The 20,121-nt window shown below is 40.5% G+C and overlaps 1 protein-coding gene across 3 annotated transcripts in view; it reads right to left on the bottom strand.

The window, feature by feature from the left end:
- Positions 1-678: 678 nt before the first annotated feature.
- Positions 679-20,121, bottom strand: part of LOC138958945 (inactive rhomboid protein 1-like) — a 36,459-nt gene continuing 17,016 nt past the window's right edge. For all 3 annotated transcript variants that reach the window (XM_070330289.1, XM_070330291.1, XM_070330290.1), the window contains exons 7-15: positions 19,694-19,805; positions 19,327-19,401; positions 18,736-18,894; positions 17,681-17,769; positions 16,487-16,550; positions 15,985-16,167; positions 15,487-15,587; positions 11,888-12,041; positions 679-11,100 (exon numbers count right to left, since the gene is read on the bottom strand). In XM_070330289.1, the coding sequence (XP_070186390.1) occupies positions 10,657-11,100; positions 11,888-12,041; positions 15,487-15,587; positions 15,985-16,167; positions 16,487-16,550; positions 17,681-17,769; positions 18,736-18,894; positions 19,327-19,401; positions 19,694-19,805 (1,381 nt within the window). In that variant the 3' untranslated portion in view covers positions 679-10,656. The remainder of the gene's footprint in view (positions 11,101-11,887; positions 12,042-15,486; positions 15,588-15,984; positions 16,168-16,486; positions 16,551-17,680; positions 17,770-18,735; positions 18,895-19,326; positions 19,402-19,693; positions 19,806-20,121) is intronic.

The following is a 20,121-nucleotide window of genomic DNA, read 5'->3' as shown; positions in this document are numbered from 1 at the left end:
GTACAGTTAACATAAACAAAACACCCCACAGAAATCATAATCAAACAGCAAAACAAGTAAAATTATAATCAAAGCTGAAATACTGTGATTTTTATTTTATAAAGCTTATGACCAACTATCAATGTCAACATAATGAAAACTAAATATAGTCACTTGAAATAACTACTGTGCCATATATATATATAAAACAAGATTAGTTACCCTCATTTCTAACACAATGCATGTAAATTCAGTTCAAAATCCTCTGCTTTAACTCTTACCAGTTCGCTCCCTTACCCATCGTAAGCAAGCTTACGATGCCCCCCCCCCTGTAGTTTTCCACTGACCAATTATCTAATTATCAAAAACAAATTTTTGTTATTTTACATTGGATGGGTTGGACAGTGGATAAACTCATATGTTAGACACACTTTATGACAGAAACAAGCTGGGTTTTTGTTATAAGTTAGTTATAGGAATGCATTATTAGGCACAACAAAAAAAGTCTGTTAACGGTAGCATAGGCCAATAAAATAGGGTCGGTAGGTCGGGATTTTTTTTCCTTTTCTTTTCCCCCCCCAAAACATATTTCTAAGTTCTTTTGCCAAAAAACAAAGACCTTTTTTTTTCACAAAAAAACCATATTTTTAAATTATTTTGCCCAATATTTTTATTTTTTTATTTTTTTTCCCCCCCAAATGCCAAAAACAAGTCTAGGGTCGCGGGAAAAAATAGGGTCGGTCGGTCGGGATACCGTAAACAGACTATTTTTTTTGTGTGCCTTAGGCATGCGTATGTCATGAAACGTCCAACTTTGAAATTTGGATGGGGGTATTCAGGTGACAATAACTTTTTTGTTTATCAGCAAAACTCTATAAAACTTTGCTATGTTATGTAAAATGAATGCCCAAACAGACTAGTTAGCAGCATATCTAAAATAAACTGAACACCAAAAAATTTTCTTCTTTGTGTTTGTCACGTGTTCCAAAAAATGGGCGAACAAATTTCAACAAAAATCATGTTGTCACCCCCATAACATTTTTTACCTTTAAAGATAGCACAATTCTCTTTGCAAATATGAAAAGCTTATTCATTTTCCTTTCATTTGATATATAACTTTCTATATTTCATTTAGAATATGACCCCAGATAGCCACTCGGCAAGTAGGCACCAACAGCACTGTAAAATATGCCCTAAAACCCCCGAACTGGTAAGAGTTAATAAAACTTTTGTGTGTGCTGTACAATAGAAACCAATGATACAAGCCCACGTCAGACACTTTCCTCATCAAACTGCTTATCACTGGAAGGAATTACAAAAGCACGCACAAGCTAAATTCAGCTAAGCATAATTCACAGCAATTTTAAGACATAGAGGCTTTCAAATAGTTAACAATCTTGCAGCACTACGAAGTTTGTGTGAAGTACCTAAGGAATGGGGCTGGTGGGCATGTTATTGTGTTGCTTACTGTTTGATAAATCATAATCCAAACCACGCTAATACAATATATGCACACATACTAAGTGTTGTTCATTGGTTTTTTTTAGTTTTGCTTTACAGGAAATGTTACGGTGTGCAACTCACTGACATACATACACACTATCTCTCTCTCATTTGGTATCTCTCTCTCATCATGTACAAGCAAAGGCATGCTCAAGAGAAATGAAGAAAGGTTATATCACAGCAAAGGAAGCTACATGAATACATTGTAACAGAAATGATATGCCATCAGTATTCAACTTTCTTTCTTTCTTTCTTTATTTGGCGTTTAACGTCGTTTTCAACCGTTCAAGGTTATATCGCGACGGGGAAAGGGGGGAGATGGGATAGAGCCACTTGTTAATTGTTTCTTGTTCACAAAAGCACTAATCAAAAAATCGCTTCAGGGGCTTGCAACGTAGTACAATATAATTATGACCTTACTGGGAGAATGCAAGTTTCCAGTACAAAGGACTTAACATTTCTTACATACTGCTTGACTAAAATCTTTACAAACATTGACTATATTCTATACAAGAAACACTTAACAAGGGTAAAAGGAGAAACAGAATCCGTTAGTCGCCTCTTACGACATGCTGGGGAGCATCGGGTAAATTCTTCCCCCTAACCCGCGAGGGGAGTATTCAACTGAAATCGAGGCTATTTGTTGTAACCTTGAGATTAGCTCACTTTGTTTTATCATCAGACAAAAAATGATATTGGTCAAGTGGAAAAGAAGAGGGAACACAAAGCAAATATGTCAAACAATTCCAAAATGTACTGCTATGTACACTAATCAATATGCTAGACTGCATTGATTAAACAAAAAAATCAAATACACATCTACAAAGAGGCGTGAAAGAATAGATGACAACATACATCTATTTTATTAGAACACGAAGAAATCTACATGACAAGTGAATACCAAACTCCTTGAGGTCAACACTTACCCAGTCAGACAAATACACAAGTTTTTAACAAAAGCTCTTCATTTGTTTGTTTGTTTGCTTAACGCCCAGCCGACCACGAAGGGCCATATCAGGGGGTGCTGCTTTGACATATAACGTGCGCCACACACAAGACAGAAGTCGCAGCACAGGCTTCATGTCTCACCCAGTCACATTATTCTGACACCGGACCAACCAGTCCTAGCACTAACCCCATAATGCCAGACGCCAGGCGGAGCAGCCACTAGATTGCCAATTTTAAAGTCTTAGGTATGATCCGGCCGGGGTTCGAACCCACGACCTCCCGATCATGGGGCGGACGCCTTACCACTAGGCCAACCGTGCCTGTAGCTCTTCATTAAGACTTTTTGTGCCATGTTAATATCTGGAATAATACCTAAAACCTTGATTACCTTCATTTTTAACAATCTACATACACAGATTTTATATTCACACATAGATTTAGGCTTGTAGATCAGCATCGAACTAACACAAAAAAGCCCGTACATGCAGATTTTCTGTTTGCGTGTACAGTATAATTTTGTTTGTGGAAAAGCTGGTGATATTTGCGTTTTTGACCAAACTGTGACATTTTACACTAATCAAGACAATAACTGTTCTCCCAGATTGTCTGAGCAGTGGATGTGAACAATGACTGTCAAGATATTTGTCATGTGCCATATTTTGGTCAACAATACAAATAACATTTATGTATCGATCCAGTTTAGTTCGAATTCTTCTTAGTTTTTTTTTAGAATTGAATGCACACATACATGCACTCTTTGTAGTCTCGGCCAGCCACCTAAATATATGTTTCTGTCGCCCTTTGACATCACATAGCTGAATGAAGGAATATATAAAGTTCAATCCATACATTTCTTTTTAAGAATGGGAAACTGAAAGAAATGACAGCAGGTTAACACTGACTAACTTTCGTACTTGCTATTTGGAACAGTTATATTAAGTGGCCTTTTGTAAATACAATGTACATGCTAATTTGCAACCAGCGCAGCTGTAGAGTTAATTAAGATTACATTTTTCTATTTCTAATAAATGCAGTTTGATGTAATACAAAGTCAAATGTCAATCTGCAATATGCATAAGCGGATCTGTTCAGTTTGCAGGATAGTCAAAATCTCTGTGGTCATTTTTTAAGCTTTACATCAGAGATAACATGAAAGTGTTCTTTTTTGTTGTTGTTCCTACTGTGCAATTAAGTCAAGGTTTCAGATAGATAGAGATAGGAGAAACGTGCACAGTTTTATCCCCTTCATACATTAGATGAGTACTTTTTACCATACTTTGGTGAGTAAAAAAAACCCACACCTACAGAATTGATTCTCTCTTGCATGCTACCTCTGTGAACACTTTTTTTGCGCAGCCTCTTTCCATATTCAATTCTTTCGTGAACATTTTAACTTCTAACTAACCAGCTACCTATTCTACTGTTATTTACTCCCAACACTCTGTTGAGGAAAGCTTTACTTTTGTTTAAGAACTATACAGTACCTGTGTTAACAGTTGCATTTAAATAACATGTTACAAATTTGAACTGGCTCAATATTGTGTGCTTAACAAGTGAACAATAATAATGACATGTTTTATTATGCGTTTTTCATTGCTTTCATATTATAGGGTACCAAACAAGGAACACGTACAGAAAATGTTGACATCAGAAATGTGAGAAAAAAAAGTTATCTGTTCGAACAACCAACTAAACATTTGTTAGAACTCAACTTGTACTGAAAAGGGACAGATTTGGCAAACAATTTTTAAAAAAATTGTGTTTTTTTAAATGCTGAAAGGTTTTCCCAGAAACATATTACATGTACTACAAGTAAAGTAAGTTTCATTGAAAACCTTACATTGTGCTTAACATTAATAATTATTTGCATACATAAACTAACTGTTTCCATTAAAAACATAAAGCAAAATGAAAGAAAACAAAGCAAAAACACCCATAAATATTAATCATTAAACACCTTCCACTGCTACAACACAACAGTTGTCAACTCCTTGAGCAATGAAACACATAGTTTAAACAGTTCAAGGGCCAAATGCATGCAACACCTTCTCGTCCTACCTTTCTATGTATCCCTTTTACAACTTTAAATAATAGACAGTGAAGAATAAAAATAGTACACACACTCTCTGAAAGAAAGACAAAACAAAGATAAATACACGCGTTAAACGTTACTTTCATTACTGAGTACAGTAAATGGATTTATACCTTACCAACCCTTCAATATAATAAGAATACTTTGTGTTCGCACTAAGAGTAAATTTCAGGTATTTTACCGTTCTTTAATGAAAAAATACCAGAAATTAAATTGTAAACTGGTCAGTCCCAATTTGCAGCTTTTCATATCAAAAGCTGCAGCTTTTTCATTATAGCATAGTTTGACCAGTTGCCGTGACCAAGAGACCGTTTTTAGTTCGATGTATTCCTCTTACTATTGTACCCGTTAAAGAGAAATCTGAATGAACATTACCCTATTTACACTCACTGCAGCGATCACAGTAATTTACATTGGTTCCTCCCACAATGTAGTTAGTAGGTGAAAATACTCCTTAAAGCTCAGTGTACCTACCCTGCAAAGTAGTCAGAATACAGCTTATTTTTAGCTGACAGTAACACTGTTTCCGTCTAACATTACAGATTACAGTATTTGATTTCATTAAACACCCTGCAAAACAGAATACACAATTCACTTTTGCTGACCGTAATTATTGTCTGATATTACAGATTACAATATTTTAACACATTATGCAGATTCTGTATTGTGGCAGAATACAGTTTGATAGTGTTGATTGGAAAAATACCATCAAATACATACTAAATTGTAAGTACACCCTGTAAGACAGCTTACGTTACAATGTTAGGTCCCTCAAGCAAATATGTTGCAAGTCCAGAGCTATAAAGACTACATTACTGCAACAACTATGCATATTCTGCACTCTTTCACAATACAACCTACTGTTGAAAAATATAATGGGAATATACAATTACAACTTATAGTTATATTAAAGATACTCTCCTTCCCAGCTGGGAAGGGAGATGGCGAGATAGCCAAGTCGGTAGTGGCGGTGGCTCTGAAACCTATTGGCATGAGTTTGAATCCCGAGTTCGGCTAGAGATCAATTTACTTCCCATATTCAACTTCGTAACACGCCCAAGTGCATGCATACGCATGATAAAAATTACAAGTTAACAGTGAAAGTCTCAGGACTTGGAAACATGAACACACCCATGCACCAAGGAAAACGCCAACAATTGGGTAGCGTCGAACTGTATGGCATCTAGCTGTCCCCAGGAAGAAAGCAACCCGAATTCCAATGAGAGTAACCTTACACGACTTTAATGTGGCAATTTCTGCGAAAACAGTCACTGTGGTCAAAATGGTTGCATTGTACATCCCAAGACTATTTACCATTTCTTTTCATCGGTTTTACAATGTGCTATCACTGATACTTCCTTCAACTTTTACAAATTCTGCTTGGAATGGGAGTCAGTGGGCACAGTAAAGTTTGTTTACATTTTGGTCCATCTTTTTTTCCCGCGTTTATTCAATCATGAAAATTTATAATAATTTTCTTATTTATTTATACTTACCAACACAATGTTATTTTGCATATAGCCCCTTAACCACCGAAAGGAAAACGAAAGTGAAACTAGAGTTATACCCCAGAGTGGTCGCCCCTGACAGGTGGCGCTTGGCGCCAAAACCAGCGTCACCCAGTCACGTAGGCGACCTCGTCACTTCACCATTTAGCTGAATGGACATGTGAAGAGGGGAGGAGGGAGGGAGCAATAAGAATAACATTGTGTTGGTAAGTATAAATAAATAAGAAAATTATTATAAATTTTCATGATTAATTTAGATTTACCAAGCACAATGTTATTTTGCATAGAATACCACCGAGGAGGCTGGGATCCCATGTCCTATTACTTCAATACACAAAATTTCCGAACAGAGGTCAGGATGAGGTGCACACGCAGTGATCAGCGAAGGGCCTGACCCCTGCCGAAATGACCCAAGAGGTTGAGAATGTCAACCCATCGGAGACAAAGCACTCACCTAAAGAGACACCAGGGATTGGGCGAGGATGGCTTTCCTGATGCCGTAGGTCTCGTCACCCCGCCGAGCCGAGAACGTCCGGAGGTAGAAGTCTGTGAAAGTGGACACAGACCGCCAGTAGGCTGCGTGCATGATTTGAGCCAGCGGAACCCCCCGAACGAAACTGAGTGAGGAACTAATGGCCCGGATCTCATGCGCACGAATCGGCGCCGTTTGTTGCAGGTGAGCATTTTGATAAATCTGCTTGATTAAAAAGACTAACCAGCGAGCTATCGTCTGCTTAGAAATATCTCGATCCATGTTGGGAAGAAGGGAGATAAATAAGGAACGCTTAGCGGACCTGTGAGAAGTAGTACGGCGAAGATAGGTTTTTATGGCCCGAACGGGTCGTCAGAGTCAAGGTCCCGAGCGAGAGTGGGAATGACGAGAGGGGCTGAGAAAATGTCAGCCAGTTGGTTTTTTGCCCTGAACTCAGGCAAAAACGAAAGGGTAATGGAAGAGAGGTCAGAGGCAAACTCGACATCCTGTGGGAGACCACTGATGGCGTGGATGCCACTGACCTGGCGAGAAGTCGCGAGCGAAACAAGAAAAACGGTTTTGAGGGTGAGATCCTGAAGGGAGGCGGAGCTCAGAGGTTCGAATGGCGGAGACCTCAAGGCTTTAAGCACGAGAAAAACGTCCCATTTGGGAAAGGAGACCGTCTTGCGCACGGAACGGTTCTTAATCCCATCGATCAGATTAGTGATGAGGGAAGAGTGAATAAGGTGGAGAGGCCTAACCCCCGTGGCAGCTGAGATAGTGCTGGTGATCGAAGATTTGTACCCTAAGAGGGTACAAGCTTTGAACTCGTTCTGCAGATGAAGAGCAGAAAGAAAATTAGCCAACTGAGCAGGAGAAGGCTGTAAAGGATCAAATCCCAGTCGGGCAGCAAAAGTCACCCAGGAGGACCAACGAAGGGAGTAGAGATTGTTGGTCGAGGGACGCCTAGCGTCAAGAGACAAGGAAACTGCGTGAGACGAAAGGCCTAATGTCCGCAGCTTGGACCGCACAAAAGCCAAGCGGTTAGGCGGAGGGACTCTGGAGCGGGGTGAGGGATGCCTGACCGAGGCTGCAGAAGACTGACCGAGTCGAGGTTGAGGTCGAACGGGGGAGCGTGGGATAGCGCGGCGAGTTCGGGGAACCAAGCCGCCTTGGGCCAAAAGGGCGCGACCAAAATCAGTGTCGGCCTCTCCTGAGCGTACTTGGCCAGGACGCGAGGTAACAGAGCGGTCGGGGGATAGGCGTAAGCGTGGAGCCCCGACCATGGCAGAGCGAACGTGTCCTTTCCGAATGCCATGGGGTCGTGAAACGGGCTCATGTACAGGGGGAGGCGTTTGCTGTACTTGGTGGCAAAGAGGTCCACTAACGGGGTGAGCCAGTGGGCCCAAAGGGGACGAAGGGCCTTGTGAGAGATTGTCCACTCGGTTGGCAAGATCTGGTCTCGGCGGCTTAGGAGATCCGCAAGGGAGTTCAGTTTGCCCAGAATGAACTGAACCGAGAGGAGGATGTTGTGATGGAAACACCAGATCAAGATTTGCTCCGCCTTCAACGAGAGAGGTGTTGAATGGGTGCCCCCCTGGTTTTTTAAGTAGGCGAGACAGACTGTGTTGTCCCCGTGGAGGAGAACAGATTTGTCCCGGAGATGGGGTGCAAAGTGAAGGAGAGCAAGGCGAACCGCCTCCATTTCCAGGAACCACGGTAATCACACACAGACCAACAGCAAGGAAAAGTGGCACAACCGCACAATGAACTTCTTCTCTTTTTGATTTAATTCCAATGAACAAGCACCACAGAACACAGACGAATTACATCCAATCGGTAAAAACCCCAGACAAAATAAACTGTACTGGGACAAAAACGCAGACGGTGTTGACACGTCAGCGAAAAAGGGTGAAGTGACGAGGTCGCCTGCGTGACTGGGTGACGCTGGTTTTGGCGCCAGGCGCTACTAGCGCCACCTGTCAGGGGTGACCACTCTGGGGTATAACTCTAGTTTCATTTTCGTTTTCGTTTCGGTGGTTAAGGGGCTATATGCAAAATAACATTGTGCTTGGTAAATCTAAATTAATACAAGATTTTCTGAAATAACTCCGTCGGGTTTGTACCGGTTATGGAAGAGTGAATACTCTTGCCAAAACCTCTGACAAACATTGGAGGGGCACGTGGACAGGAGCATGTGTTTCCGCCACACCCCTCGCTTGATTGGCCCCGCCAATGTTTGTCAGAGGTATGGCAAAGGTATTCACTCTTCCGCTACCCATACAAACCCTTTCTTTCTTTCTTTCTTCCTTTCTTTCTTTCTTTCTTTATTTGGTGTTTAACGTCGTTTTCAACCACGAAGGTTATATCGCGACGGGGAAAGGGGGGGGAGATGGGATAGAGCCACTTGTTAATATGTTTCTTGTTCACAAAAGCACCAATCAAAAAATTGCTCCAGGGGCTTGCAACGTAGTACAATAATTATATTACCTTACTGGGAGAATGCAAGTTTCCAGTACAAAGGACTTAACATTTCTTACATACTGCTTGACTAAAATCTTTACAAACATTGACTATATTCTATACAAGAAACACTTAACAAGGGTAAAAGGAGAAACAGAATCCGTTAGTCGCCTCTTACGACATGCTGGGGGGGGCCATACAAACCCGACAGAGTTATTTTCACAACTCGTCCATTAGAATTGTCAGTCAACAATGCCCCAAATCGCAGAAATGGCCACATACGATATCTTACCTTCCCATGTAAACCACCACCAATTTGTCTATTCCAGACTTTTGCATGGTACAAGAGCATCCTTTTGCCAATCTAGCTATTACTGAGTATTTGTCCTTGAGGTGAGCATCCTTTCGAAGTAACGAGATGGAGATTATGCAAAGCTTGTTTCAAACCAGCGAAACACTCAAACTGCAATGAAGCCTAAACACACTTATAATTTTAAAAATGCTTGTGAGCTAGTCACGTTGAAAGGCTACATATAAAATATGTTATACATAACATAAGATGTTGCACAGTATAAAAAACGCAACACAAGAAACAAAATAACATGCACAGCAAAACAATCAGTACAAAAATCCAGGACGTGTGCAGGATAAATATTGTTACGAAATAATATCTCAACAACAACAAAAACCACTTGGTATAATGCTCTCATGACTGATGTAAGGCTTTTGATTATCACAGCTTAAATGAATTGTTTAATGTGAATCATGAGAAAAAAGATGCATATGTTCTATATCATGCAGCTCACTGCAAGTGGTCATAGAAAAAAAGGAACTAAAACAGATCGAACAAAGCCACAGTAAAAACAACATTGAAAAAAAATGCACAGTGGTACCTGTGATGAAAGGACACCCTCGGGACAAGTCAAAATGTCCCTACAATGCAGGTGGCCTGTCATGACAGGTATATTTCAGTGAAGATGATAGACCAAAGGGCTACAGGAGGTGTCCTTTAATTGGAAGGTGTCCTACCGTTGAAAACCCTCACCTCACAAGTACAATGTACTACTGTACATGATTCAATTAATGAATTTTGGTCAAAAGAAACAAAAAGGCACCAGAAAGTTTTTAATGCAACAGGCAAGACGGAGAAAGTTGTATAATAAAATAAAATCTGTAAGTAAAACACAGATCTTGACATTATTCTTTTATTCTGATGAAATTAAAATGGAAAAAGAAGTTGCTTTTTAAGCATACACTCATCATGTACAAGCACACTGTATACACTGACGTGATACATACATTATGATAGAAGTATACAGGGTCAAACTGAGTGAGATAAAACTTTTATTCCGTTATTTTTGTTCTCATAAATTGTGGCTTGTCAACAGTATAAATGTAATACATCTCTCCTGCTAAGTGTACAAAATACATTACTTTATAAACCATAAAAAAAGCAGGAAGCCAACTAACCATTCTCAATATGTAGTTGGTCAGTTTAGTTCTTATTCACGAGCATTTATACAATTATCAGCTGGAAGCATTTTTCAGCGAAAAAAAATAACCAAAATGAGTTTTGTCTGCTCTGTAATGTTCTGCCAAATTTAATACCATTACCCCTAAATCGCAACTCCCTCAGTGCAGTCCTTTCTTGAGCGGTGAGATGGCATCTTTAATACGCTCTGCTGGAGGTTTCAGTAGACTTTACTGTACGTTGAATTTTTCTTCAAGTTGACCTGCATGTTTTCACAGAAGTCTTTTGTTAAAGGAATGCAGTTGAAATACTGGCAAGCCTCACAGTCTGTCAGAGGCGCTATGTAGAAAATGAGGGTAAGAATGACAAACAAGGCGATCGCCGACCCCAAGGAAACAACAATGCTGATGATCTTACGACGGCGATCAAAATGGCCAAAGCTGACGTACGGCATGACGGCAAAAGCCAGGAGGAAGCCAAAGATGAAGCCGAAGAGATGGGCCCAGTTGTCGAACCAGGGCAGCAGGCCAAAGAGGAAGAGCACAAGGATAGGCATGGCCAGCTTGAGGATGGCGATGTGAGGGCGGCGGTACATCTGGTAACTCTGCAGTACCTCCACCAACAGGCAGGCCAGCACGCCAAACTGAGCGCCTGAGGGGCCAGCCTGCAAAAGCACCCGCAAAACCCAGTTTGAATAGCGGTGTGGTTGTAGATGAAATAATTCTGTCGTTAATGGATTCTTAAGCTCTGTTTGAGCTAAGACTTATAAGCATGGACTTTGACTGCTTCTTGGGCATGCAGGGCAAACATTAATTAATAATCATGATTAGAATTAATACATAAATAGATTACAATTGGTACATTATGAACATCTAAAAGTACAAGTCTTGTGTAACAACTTGATGCAGGAGGTACACTTGTCTGCCTCATAAAGCATGCTGATGACTGACAAGACCATGTGCAGCAGAGATGGGTCCTGTCACAGTACCTACCAGGGAAGGTCTTTCTCTGTTCTTTCTTTTGTGTTTGTGGGCTGCAACTCGTGTTTTGCTGGAGTGGGCATTTCGTGAATGGCTGTTTTTTTCCCCCCGCCATTTAGGCAATCGTACTCCATTTTCAGGGGGTGGATGCTGGGTATATTCGTGTTTCTTGAAGCTACCAAACTCTGACATGAATGACAGAATCGTTTCCGTGCATACTTGTTCATTTGCTTGTGTGTACACAACAAGGGGGACAAGGCACTACCAGATATTACATAAGTTGACCTGAGAGAGCAAAAAAATCACCACCCTTATTCCATCAGGTGCGCGGCTGGAATTTGAATCCCAAACCATCCATGTCGAAGGCTGATGTCTTAACCACCAGGCTATTGTTTCCCTCTTGAAGGTCTGATTTGGGGAGATTTGAGGTGCTTTCCAAGGCTAAGATGAAGAATAACCTGGCATACTGACCTCCACTTGGTAGGGAAGAAAGGTACAGCTAGCAAGGTTGCCGGCAACACCGCTGCCGATGTAAATGATGGCCATGCGAATGGCACCAATCAGCTTCTCTGTGTCTCGCATGATCCACATTTGGAAGACTATGGTTACCAGTAAGTGGACCAGCCTGAAAAGCAAACACAAAAATACTGATAAGTTGTATACAATCTTCAAAGGGACAGAGATGTTTCTTCACGTTTGTCATAGCAAAACACCATTGAGTGTAATCTGTAGTTTTTAATGACAGAAACATTTCAGCACTGGAAATTCAAAGACACACTTGGTGATCTACTGCTTTATAATCCCATTTTCATGCCTAGTGAAGTTTTGACACAGTGTGAAGGAAATCACGAATAACACTAACAGGCAAAGTTTGATAGTGATATCCTCCACGCTTTGAGAGCGCTAACCAGAGATAATAGAGTGACGTAGCGAAGTGTGGTGCACGTACTGTGAATTCAGCTCACTGACCTCTCGTGTGAATCGCAACGAAGATATCGTTACACTTAACCACTGTCCAGCGACAGGGAGGTGTTGTCACAGGAATCGACCGGGAGAAAGGAAGCCCGAGTAGAGCACTTAACAGGTAAATGGAATAAGCATTTGAATACCGTTAATGTTTATCGCATAAGTTGAATCGACTAACACTGTAACTTTAAACATAGCAGACAGATATCTAAGACAAGATGTCCGCTATTTATGTTGTGCAGTGCGTTGTGTAACCGGTCGGAAAGGAAGATAGCGGCCAGATGACAGAATGAAGGATCTGAGAAGCTGCCGGAATATCACGCCTATAGACCCGCATAGCTGAGATTCGACGGGATTTCTAGAAGCTAATGCACGGTTATTTTTGTCCGTAGAGTTGGACCATAGAGGTCACAGGGCGGTAGAAACTGAGTAGACCGAGGTCACCAGTAGAAGGAAGTAGTAGCTAAATACATTTCCTAGTGAACAGCAATAGACGCTGTGTAATTCTGCGTATGACCAGAATTAAAATATGTCTACAATATCCTAATTACTTAAGAGATAAGGAATATTTAGTAGACAGAGCAGACGGTGATTTAAGTCTGCCGGAGTAGGAAATATAACTGGTTTTTTTTTACTACACACGAGCCGTGAGTAGATACCTGTAAATTAGATATCGTGTGCCTGTGAGTTCACAGACTGGTTGTGTAGTTTTATACCTAAGTGAAGGGTAGAGAGTTTTGTCATTGCAATTGTGTACGAGATTGTCATCTCGAGTTGGTTTTTTGCCTACAAAACTGTGAGTACTGGATTTTTGAGTACCTAACATTTATGTTCATGATTGTGTGTATTTGTGTGTATGATGTCATAGCCATATAATACAGTGGAGGGAACGTACCTTTGGCGTTGTGTTTGATTCCTGTATGACAGCATACTAGCATATTTACATTCATTCACACACAGAAGACAAGACTGTTATTTGATACGGCTGCTATATCAAAGTTTCTACTTCATCAAATCTACACCTAAAGCTGCAAGCTATAAGCAACAGCCTACATAGCTATTCTGATAGACACGTGGGGGAATTCGGGGGCTGTGATTGGATGGTCTCTTCCGATCATCAAAGCATAATGCTACGGAAGTCGGCCATTTTTGCCAATATCCAAAAGCATATTGTCAATAACAAAGATGCATGGTTCCGGCTTACCCATCTGTACCACACGATAGTCACTGATCGACAACAGCATACACTGACAACTTGAAATTCTTCTCGGGAATGTTTTTCAGCTTTACAAATGTCGATAGCATACCCTTTTCTGCTAACTTCCCGATGAAACAGGACTAAACCTATTATTTTCTGTCCCTAAACACCACAAAATGCCCAAAGTCAAAAGATGTAGTACAAACAGGGGAGTAAAACGGAACAGCCGTTTTTGTGTGCCTGTGAGCTTAGTTCACAGTTGCCGACTGACACAAACTTTCGCATTCGGCTTTTCTTATCTCGTAACTCCACACCAAATACCCCACTTCCCCTCTAAAGTATTGATGTACAACCCATGGCACTAACATTCATGTAGTCGTTTATAACTGAGGTTGAAAAATTCGCTTCATGACGAGACAAGTATAAATGCCATTCACCCAAACTGAAAACGTCGCTGCCGTCTGCTCGCTTTGTACGGATTAGCTGTTCTCTTTTCCTCCCCTTGTTGCATCCTATCCTAGTTCTTCAGTTGTTTCTAGTTTTCCGTTGATGTTGTGTTTTGGTCTTCTTCATAAGAGTCTTGTTCAAAATTAAAAAAACTCAATCTTCTTTTTGTTGTATAAGAATGAACTAATAAAAAAGAGTCTTGTTCAAAATTAAAAAAATGAACTAATAACAAGTCGCGTAAGGCGAAAATACAATATTTAGTCAAGTAGCTGTCGAACTCACAGAATGAAACTGAACGCAATGCAACGCAGCAAGACCGTATACTCGTGGTCCACCGCTCACGGCATAGGCAGTGAAATTGACAAGAAGAGCGGGGTAGTGGTTACGCTATGCTGCATAGCACGCTTTTCTGTACCTCTCTTCGTTTTAACTTTCTGAGCGTGTTTTTAATCCAAACATATCATATCTATATGTTTTTGGAATCAGGAACCGACAAGGAATAAGATGAAAGTGTTTTTAAAACGATTTCGAAAAAAAAAATTTGATAATAATTTTTATATATTTAATTTTCAGAGCTTGTTTTTAATCCGAATATAACATATTTATATGTTTTTGGAATCAGCAAATGATGGAGAATAAGATAAACGTAAATTTGGATCGTTTTATAAATTTTTATTTTTTTTTACAATTTTCAGATTTTTAATGACCAAAGTCATTAATTAATTTTTAAGCCACCAAGCTGAAATGCAATACCGAACCCCGGGCTTCGTCGAAGATTACTTGACCAAAATTTCAACCAATTTGGTTGAAAAATGAGGGCGTGACAGTGCCGCCTCAACTTTCACGAAAAGCCGGATATGACGTCATCAAAGACATTTATCAAAAAAATGAAAAAAACGTTCGGGGATTTCATACCCAGGAACTCTCATGTCAAATTTCATAAAGATCGGTCCAGTAGTTTAGTCTGAATCGCTCTACACACACACACAGACAGACAGACGCACATACACCATACCCTCGTTTCGATTCCCCCTCGATGTTAAAATATTTAGTCAAAACTTGACTAAATATAAAAAGCTGTTTAACAGCTGTGTTGTCAAATCGAGGTTTTTTCCAAAGTCAGTGTGGCGCCTGCGCAATCAAAACCTGAGATCAACGCATCGACGCAAAACTGTCATTTTGTAAGTTTAGAACAACAAATAAAGGTCAGAACAGCTATATAATCGCTATTGTATTTTCAGCGTAGCAATAGGGTCCGATATTTAGACTCGAACAAGTATAATGCGACTCGTCTTCGACTCGTCGGCATTATACTTGTCTCGTCTAAATATCGGACCCTATTGCTACGCTGAAAACACAATAGCTGTTAATATTGTGCATTCCATGTGCAGTTTTGAACTGTCATCACTTCAAAATTTACTATATATATAGTCAAGACAAAATAATTTTAACAATATACCCGCCATGCAGGAAGAGGGAGGTCCAAAGACGATAAAACTGATCTGGTTTTTCTTTGTTGCCGAAGGGAATCATGCCACAGATCTGCTCAAAACAACTCGTCTGAAACAGGAAAAAAAGATAGATTAATTTCGTTTTCAAGTGTCAATGAAAGGCAGTGTGGCCAGTTCTTTCGTAGTAAGCTTGTCAGATGTCCAGCTGAATTTTGAACAGGTCAGTCAGACAAATTAAAACTGCGTCACCGACTTCAAGAATGACATCGGTTTTACAGTGAAACAAGAAGTGATTATTTTCTGATCAAAGTGTAATTTCAGAATCACAGGCAACATTCTACAAAATGGTAATTTAGTAGTTTAAACCTGATCAGCTTTTCATTGCCAAACTATGCAAGCCTCCTATATCCTTGGGAAAAGCTGACGTTAGCTGTTCCTGCACACGGCAAAAATATAAACCCTCCACCATCCTCACTTCCAACAACAGCAGAATAATGTGTACCTACCTGGGAGCAGAGATACTTTTCCTCGTGGAACTTGCCACGGACGAGGTCGCAGTGTTCACGCGTGGTGATCATACACTCGCCTTGAATGCCATAGCAACACGGCCGACCTAACAGCTCACAGGACATGTGACGATCCAGTTTGCTTCCCACGCTGTTGTTTGGTGTCCTCGTGTCCGTGCATGGCTGACAGAAGAGACGCAGTCACAAGTGTTGTTAATTATAAGTGAACTATTCTATGAGGGTACTTAAAAAAAAAAGCACAAAAATACAGTCATGTTCACTCAAGAAGAACAGCATTAACAAAATAATAGTAATGTTTCTATCAGCTTGATCTTTTTCATTTTTTGTAAAATGTTTTCACCCGTCAAGTAACGCTGAGGGGCTTTAGAAAACATTTGAAATTCAAGCGTGACTGATTTAGTGATATGCTGTCTGTAACATACTTACTGATCTTCACTGTAAAGTAAAATCATTGAAAATGACGTGGTAAGTGGTGACTTACAGGCCAGTCGACGATGGAGTCTGCCCATTCAAATGGTTCAGCTGATGCAGGCTTGATGCAGTACCTGCCATACAAAAACAATAACACTTTCTGAATGTCAATCAGTAAGTTAAATGTCAAGTTACTAAAATTCATCTTCACCAAGCACATTCACAGAGAGCTCTATGTCTTAAATAGCAGGGTGGATGGTGCCTACGGCACTGGCAGTTGTGTATGTATACCTGCGTCTTTCAGTAATGATACATGACTCATTACCAGGAAAAATTGGAGATGGGGTGAGGGGGTTGGGGCGGGCAAGGCAGACCTGTTTACCCCCATAAGTGTTTTGGAGTAATGCTCAGCCCCAAAAATAGTAATCCTGGCACAAAAATAGTAATCATTCAGCATTCGTCGCCAATTACAACGCCGCGGCACATGACAACTGTGTCTGCGAAACGCAATCATGCACATATATCCATCATTTACAAACAAAACACATCAGTCAGTTTTTGTAGTCATCATAATTTCAAAGAAGATCACATCAAAAGCACATGCATCACTGATTCTTTTTCTTTTGCTCGTAGTAGGCCTTTTTCAGTGTGTCAAGCGCATCTCTACTGTACTTGCGCTTGCCGGATGAGTGAGGGCGAGACTTCACCACTAGAATAAGGCTCTCCAGCGTCTCATCAGACAGACATGATCTCTGGTCAGTCCTGTGCTTTTTCACCCCATTTTGCCATTGAAAAAAACAATGCCAAACATGTGAATTGATAAAAAATAAAAAAAATAAAAATAAAAAAATCATTTTTTTATTTTTTTATTTATGAAAATCGTAGTCTTGACACGGATAGCGGAATGGCTTATTTTTTGCAGAAAATCGTAATAAATTACGCCAAAATCGTAAGGGTAAACAGGTCTGGCAAGGGCAGCACTAGAAAACTGTCTAATGAGAGAAATTCAAGATGCCCAAAGCACACGACAGTTCTTGACAGTATCTGAAGACTGCCACTGGGGGTGTAAAGTGAGATTAAATGTTCTAACTTACGTGGTGGGTGAAACAGTACAGTGGAACCCACCGTTTAAGACCCCCCAATTTAAGACTCCCTCCCTTTTAAGACCCTCTTTTCTCAGACTTTCTTTTTAAGACCCGATTTTCTAAGATTCTTCAATGTCTTGAAAGGGGGAGTCACTGTGGTAAGATATAAGGAGACTTACGTGGGATCCTGACCGCACACTGATCCTGACAGCCTCCCACCTGGCCCCTCGTTTCCTAACTCCCACTTTTTCCACGTTGACAGCGAACCCTGCAATAATCGGTCAATCACTAAATGATCCACTTCAAGTTAGACATTGCAACTGCACGAACAAAAACACTCTGCCAGCAGGAAAACAGCAACAGGGAACCATGCAAGCAGGAATCAGTTAAGGATCCAATTGAACTAAAGTTGGACATTAAAAAAAATAAATATCACACTTTATGCAGGCTAATGTTCTTCTTCTTTTTCTTCGCGTTCGCTCCTGCCTTCAGGCTAATGTTCTTCTTTTTCTTCGCGTTCGCTCCTGCCTTCAGGCTAATGTTCTTCTTTTTCTTCGCGTTCGCTCCTGCCTTCAGGCTATTTGTTCTTCTTCTTTTTCTTCGCGTTCGCTCCTGCCTTCAGGCTAATGTTCTTCTTCTTTTTCTTTGCGTTCGCTTAGCCTTCAGGCTAATGTTCTTCTTCTTTTTCTTCGGGTATCGCTCCTGCCTTCAGGCTAATGTTCTTCTCCTTTTTCTTCGCGTTCGCTCCTGCCTTCAGGCTAATGGTAGTAAAGTTCTTCTTCTTTTTCTTCGCGTTCGCTCCTGCCTTCAGGCTAATGTTCTTCTTTTTCTTCGCGTTCGCTCCTGCCTTCAGGCTAATGTTCTTCTTTTTCTTCGCGTTCGCTCCTGCCTTCAGGCTAATGTTCTTCTTCTTTTTCTTCGCGTTCGCTCCTGCCTTCAGGCTAATGTTCTTTTTCTTTTTCTTCGCGTTCGCTCCTGCCTTCAGGCTAATGTTCTTCTTATTTTTCTTCGCGTTCGCTCCTGCCTTCAGGCTAATGTTCTTCTTTTTCTTCGCGTTCTCTCCTGCCTTCAGGCTAATGTTTATGGGCACGAGTCTAAGTTGAAGGATTCTCTTATCACATGTGCATTTAAGCCTGGATAGATCTATGGTGGAAGGAAGAAGGAATATATGCCTTCAAGGTTAATAAGTAGCAGGAGAGACAGGGAAAAGAGGGGAAGTAGAAAAGATACATACACACTGTGATGCAACCCTCTGAACGCAGCCTGAGCCATCATTACGAACGCAGCATGCAGACTCTTTCTCTTCTGCTCGGTCCAATTCTAGCGAGTACTTCAGATTGATGTCAACTCTCATACACGGAGAATATTTTGCACCCAAGTGTATCAAATCCATCTGTAAAAAAAAAACCATGTATACAGGCCTCACAGTTTTCTGCACATTTCCCCAAAATGTAAAATCGAAACCCTATAAATGTGCAGAGATTTGTGTCAGATCCCACCATTTAGTGTGTAAGTTTCTAAGATCTAAGAAACAAAGCATTGTAAGCCCTCTAAATATATATGACATGACTGTGGAACAAGAGTAAGTGGGAGTTACGCGGAACCAATCCCCTGGCACCTGAGATAGCAAGCATTGGAATGAACATGCTACTTCCATCTTCTAATTTCTCATTGTACATTTCTAAAGTTTAACAGACTCCCCCCCTTCCTCCCCCCCCCCCCCCCCTTCCAATATCATCATGCAAGTATTTTTTTCTTCCTTAAACAATCAAGGGGGCATATAAAGTAGTTAAGCATCAGTTTAATAATCATGACCAATGTTTACCTGACGCGGTCCAAACCAAATATTTTCTTGTTCTGTATACGATTTCACTTCTCTGGCCAAGTTTGACAAACGAACCTGGAAAAATAAAAACAAGAAACACACAAACATTCAGCATGGTATACACTCGGAACAAACATCACAAGTGTTATCACATTCATTGTCTTGCTTTTACCTTTTTTCTTCACATCAACTCAATAATACATTTATTTGTCAAGAAGATTGAGGCCAGAGATTAACAACTCTTCAGCCTCAATGACTGAATTCCATCCTTGGTATATTCATATGCACCCAGCCCATCAACAAAGAAAAACAATAAAGAAAGAAATTGACAAGAGAACATAATCAAGTGACAGTAGTTTACACCCACCAATTTTGACTCTGTAGACTTTCCGATGCCCCAAGGTGCTGCGCCATACACGGCCATTGCCACGATGAAGACAACAAGTTGAACGAAGGTTGCCCAGTATGTGAAGTAGGGTCTGAAAAGAACATTGTAAGATAATAGCATTATCTGTTTCACAGAGAACATTGTAACATCATAGCATTATCTGTTTCACAGAGAACATTGTAACATCATAGCATTATCTGTTTCACAGAGAACAGTGACACAACTAAACTGTAACTCGCCTGACGAGCTTGTAGTTTAAATTGTTTACTTGCCTAGCAGTTCTACAACTTACCTAGCTTGAGTAACTGGATTTCTGCAATCCTGTACTTGAATGAAAAAGAGATTAAAGCTGACTTGAAAACTCTGACATCGGACTGGAGGAGAAATAAAACAATTCCCTATGGCAT

This window comes from Littorina saxatilis, linkage group LG2, assembly GCF_037325665.1.
Source record: "Littorina saxatilis isolate snail1 linkage group LG2, US_GU_Lsax_2.0, whole genome shotgun sequence".
In the NCBI taxonomy this organism is placed as follows: Eukaryota; Metazoa; Mollusca; class Gastropoda; order Littorinimorpha; family Littorinidae; genus Littorina; species Littorina saxatilis.
This window is presented reverse-complemented; position numbering and strand designations above follow the sequence as displayed.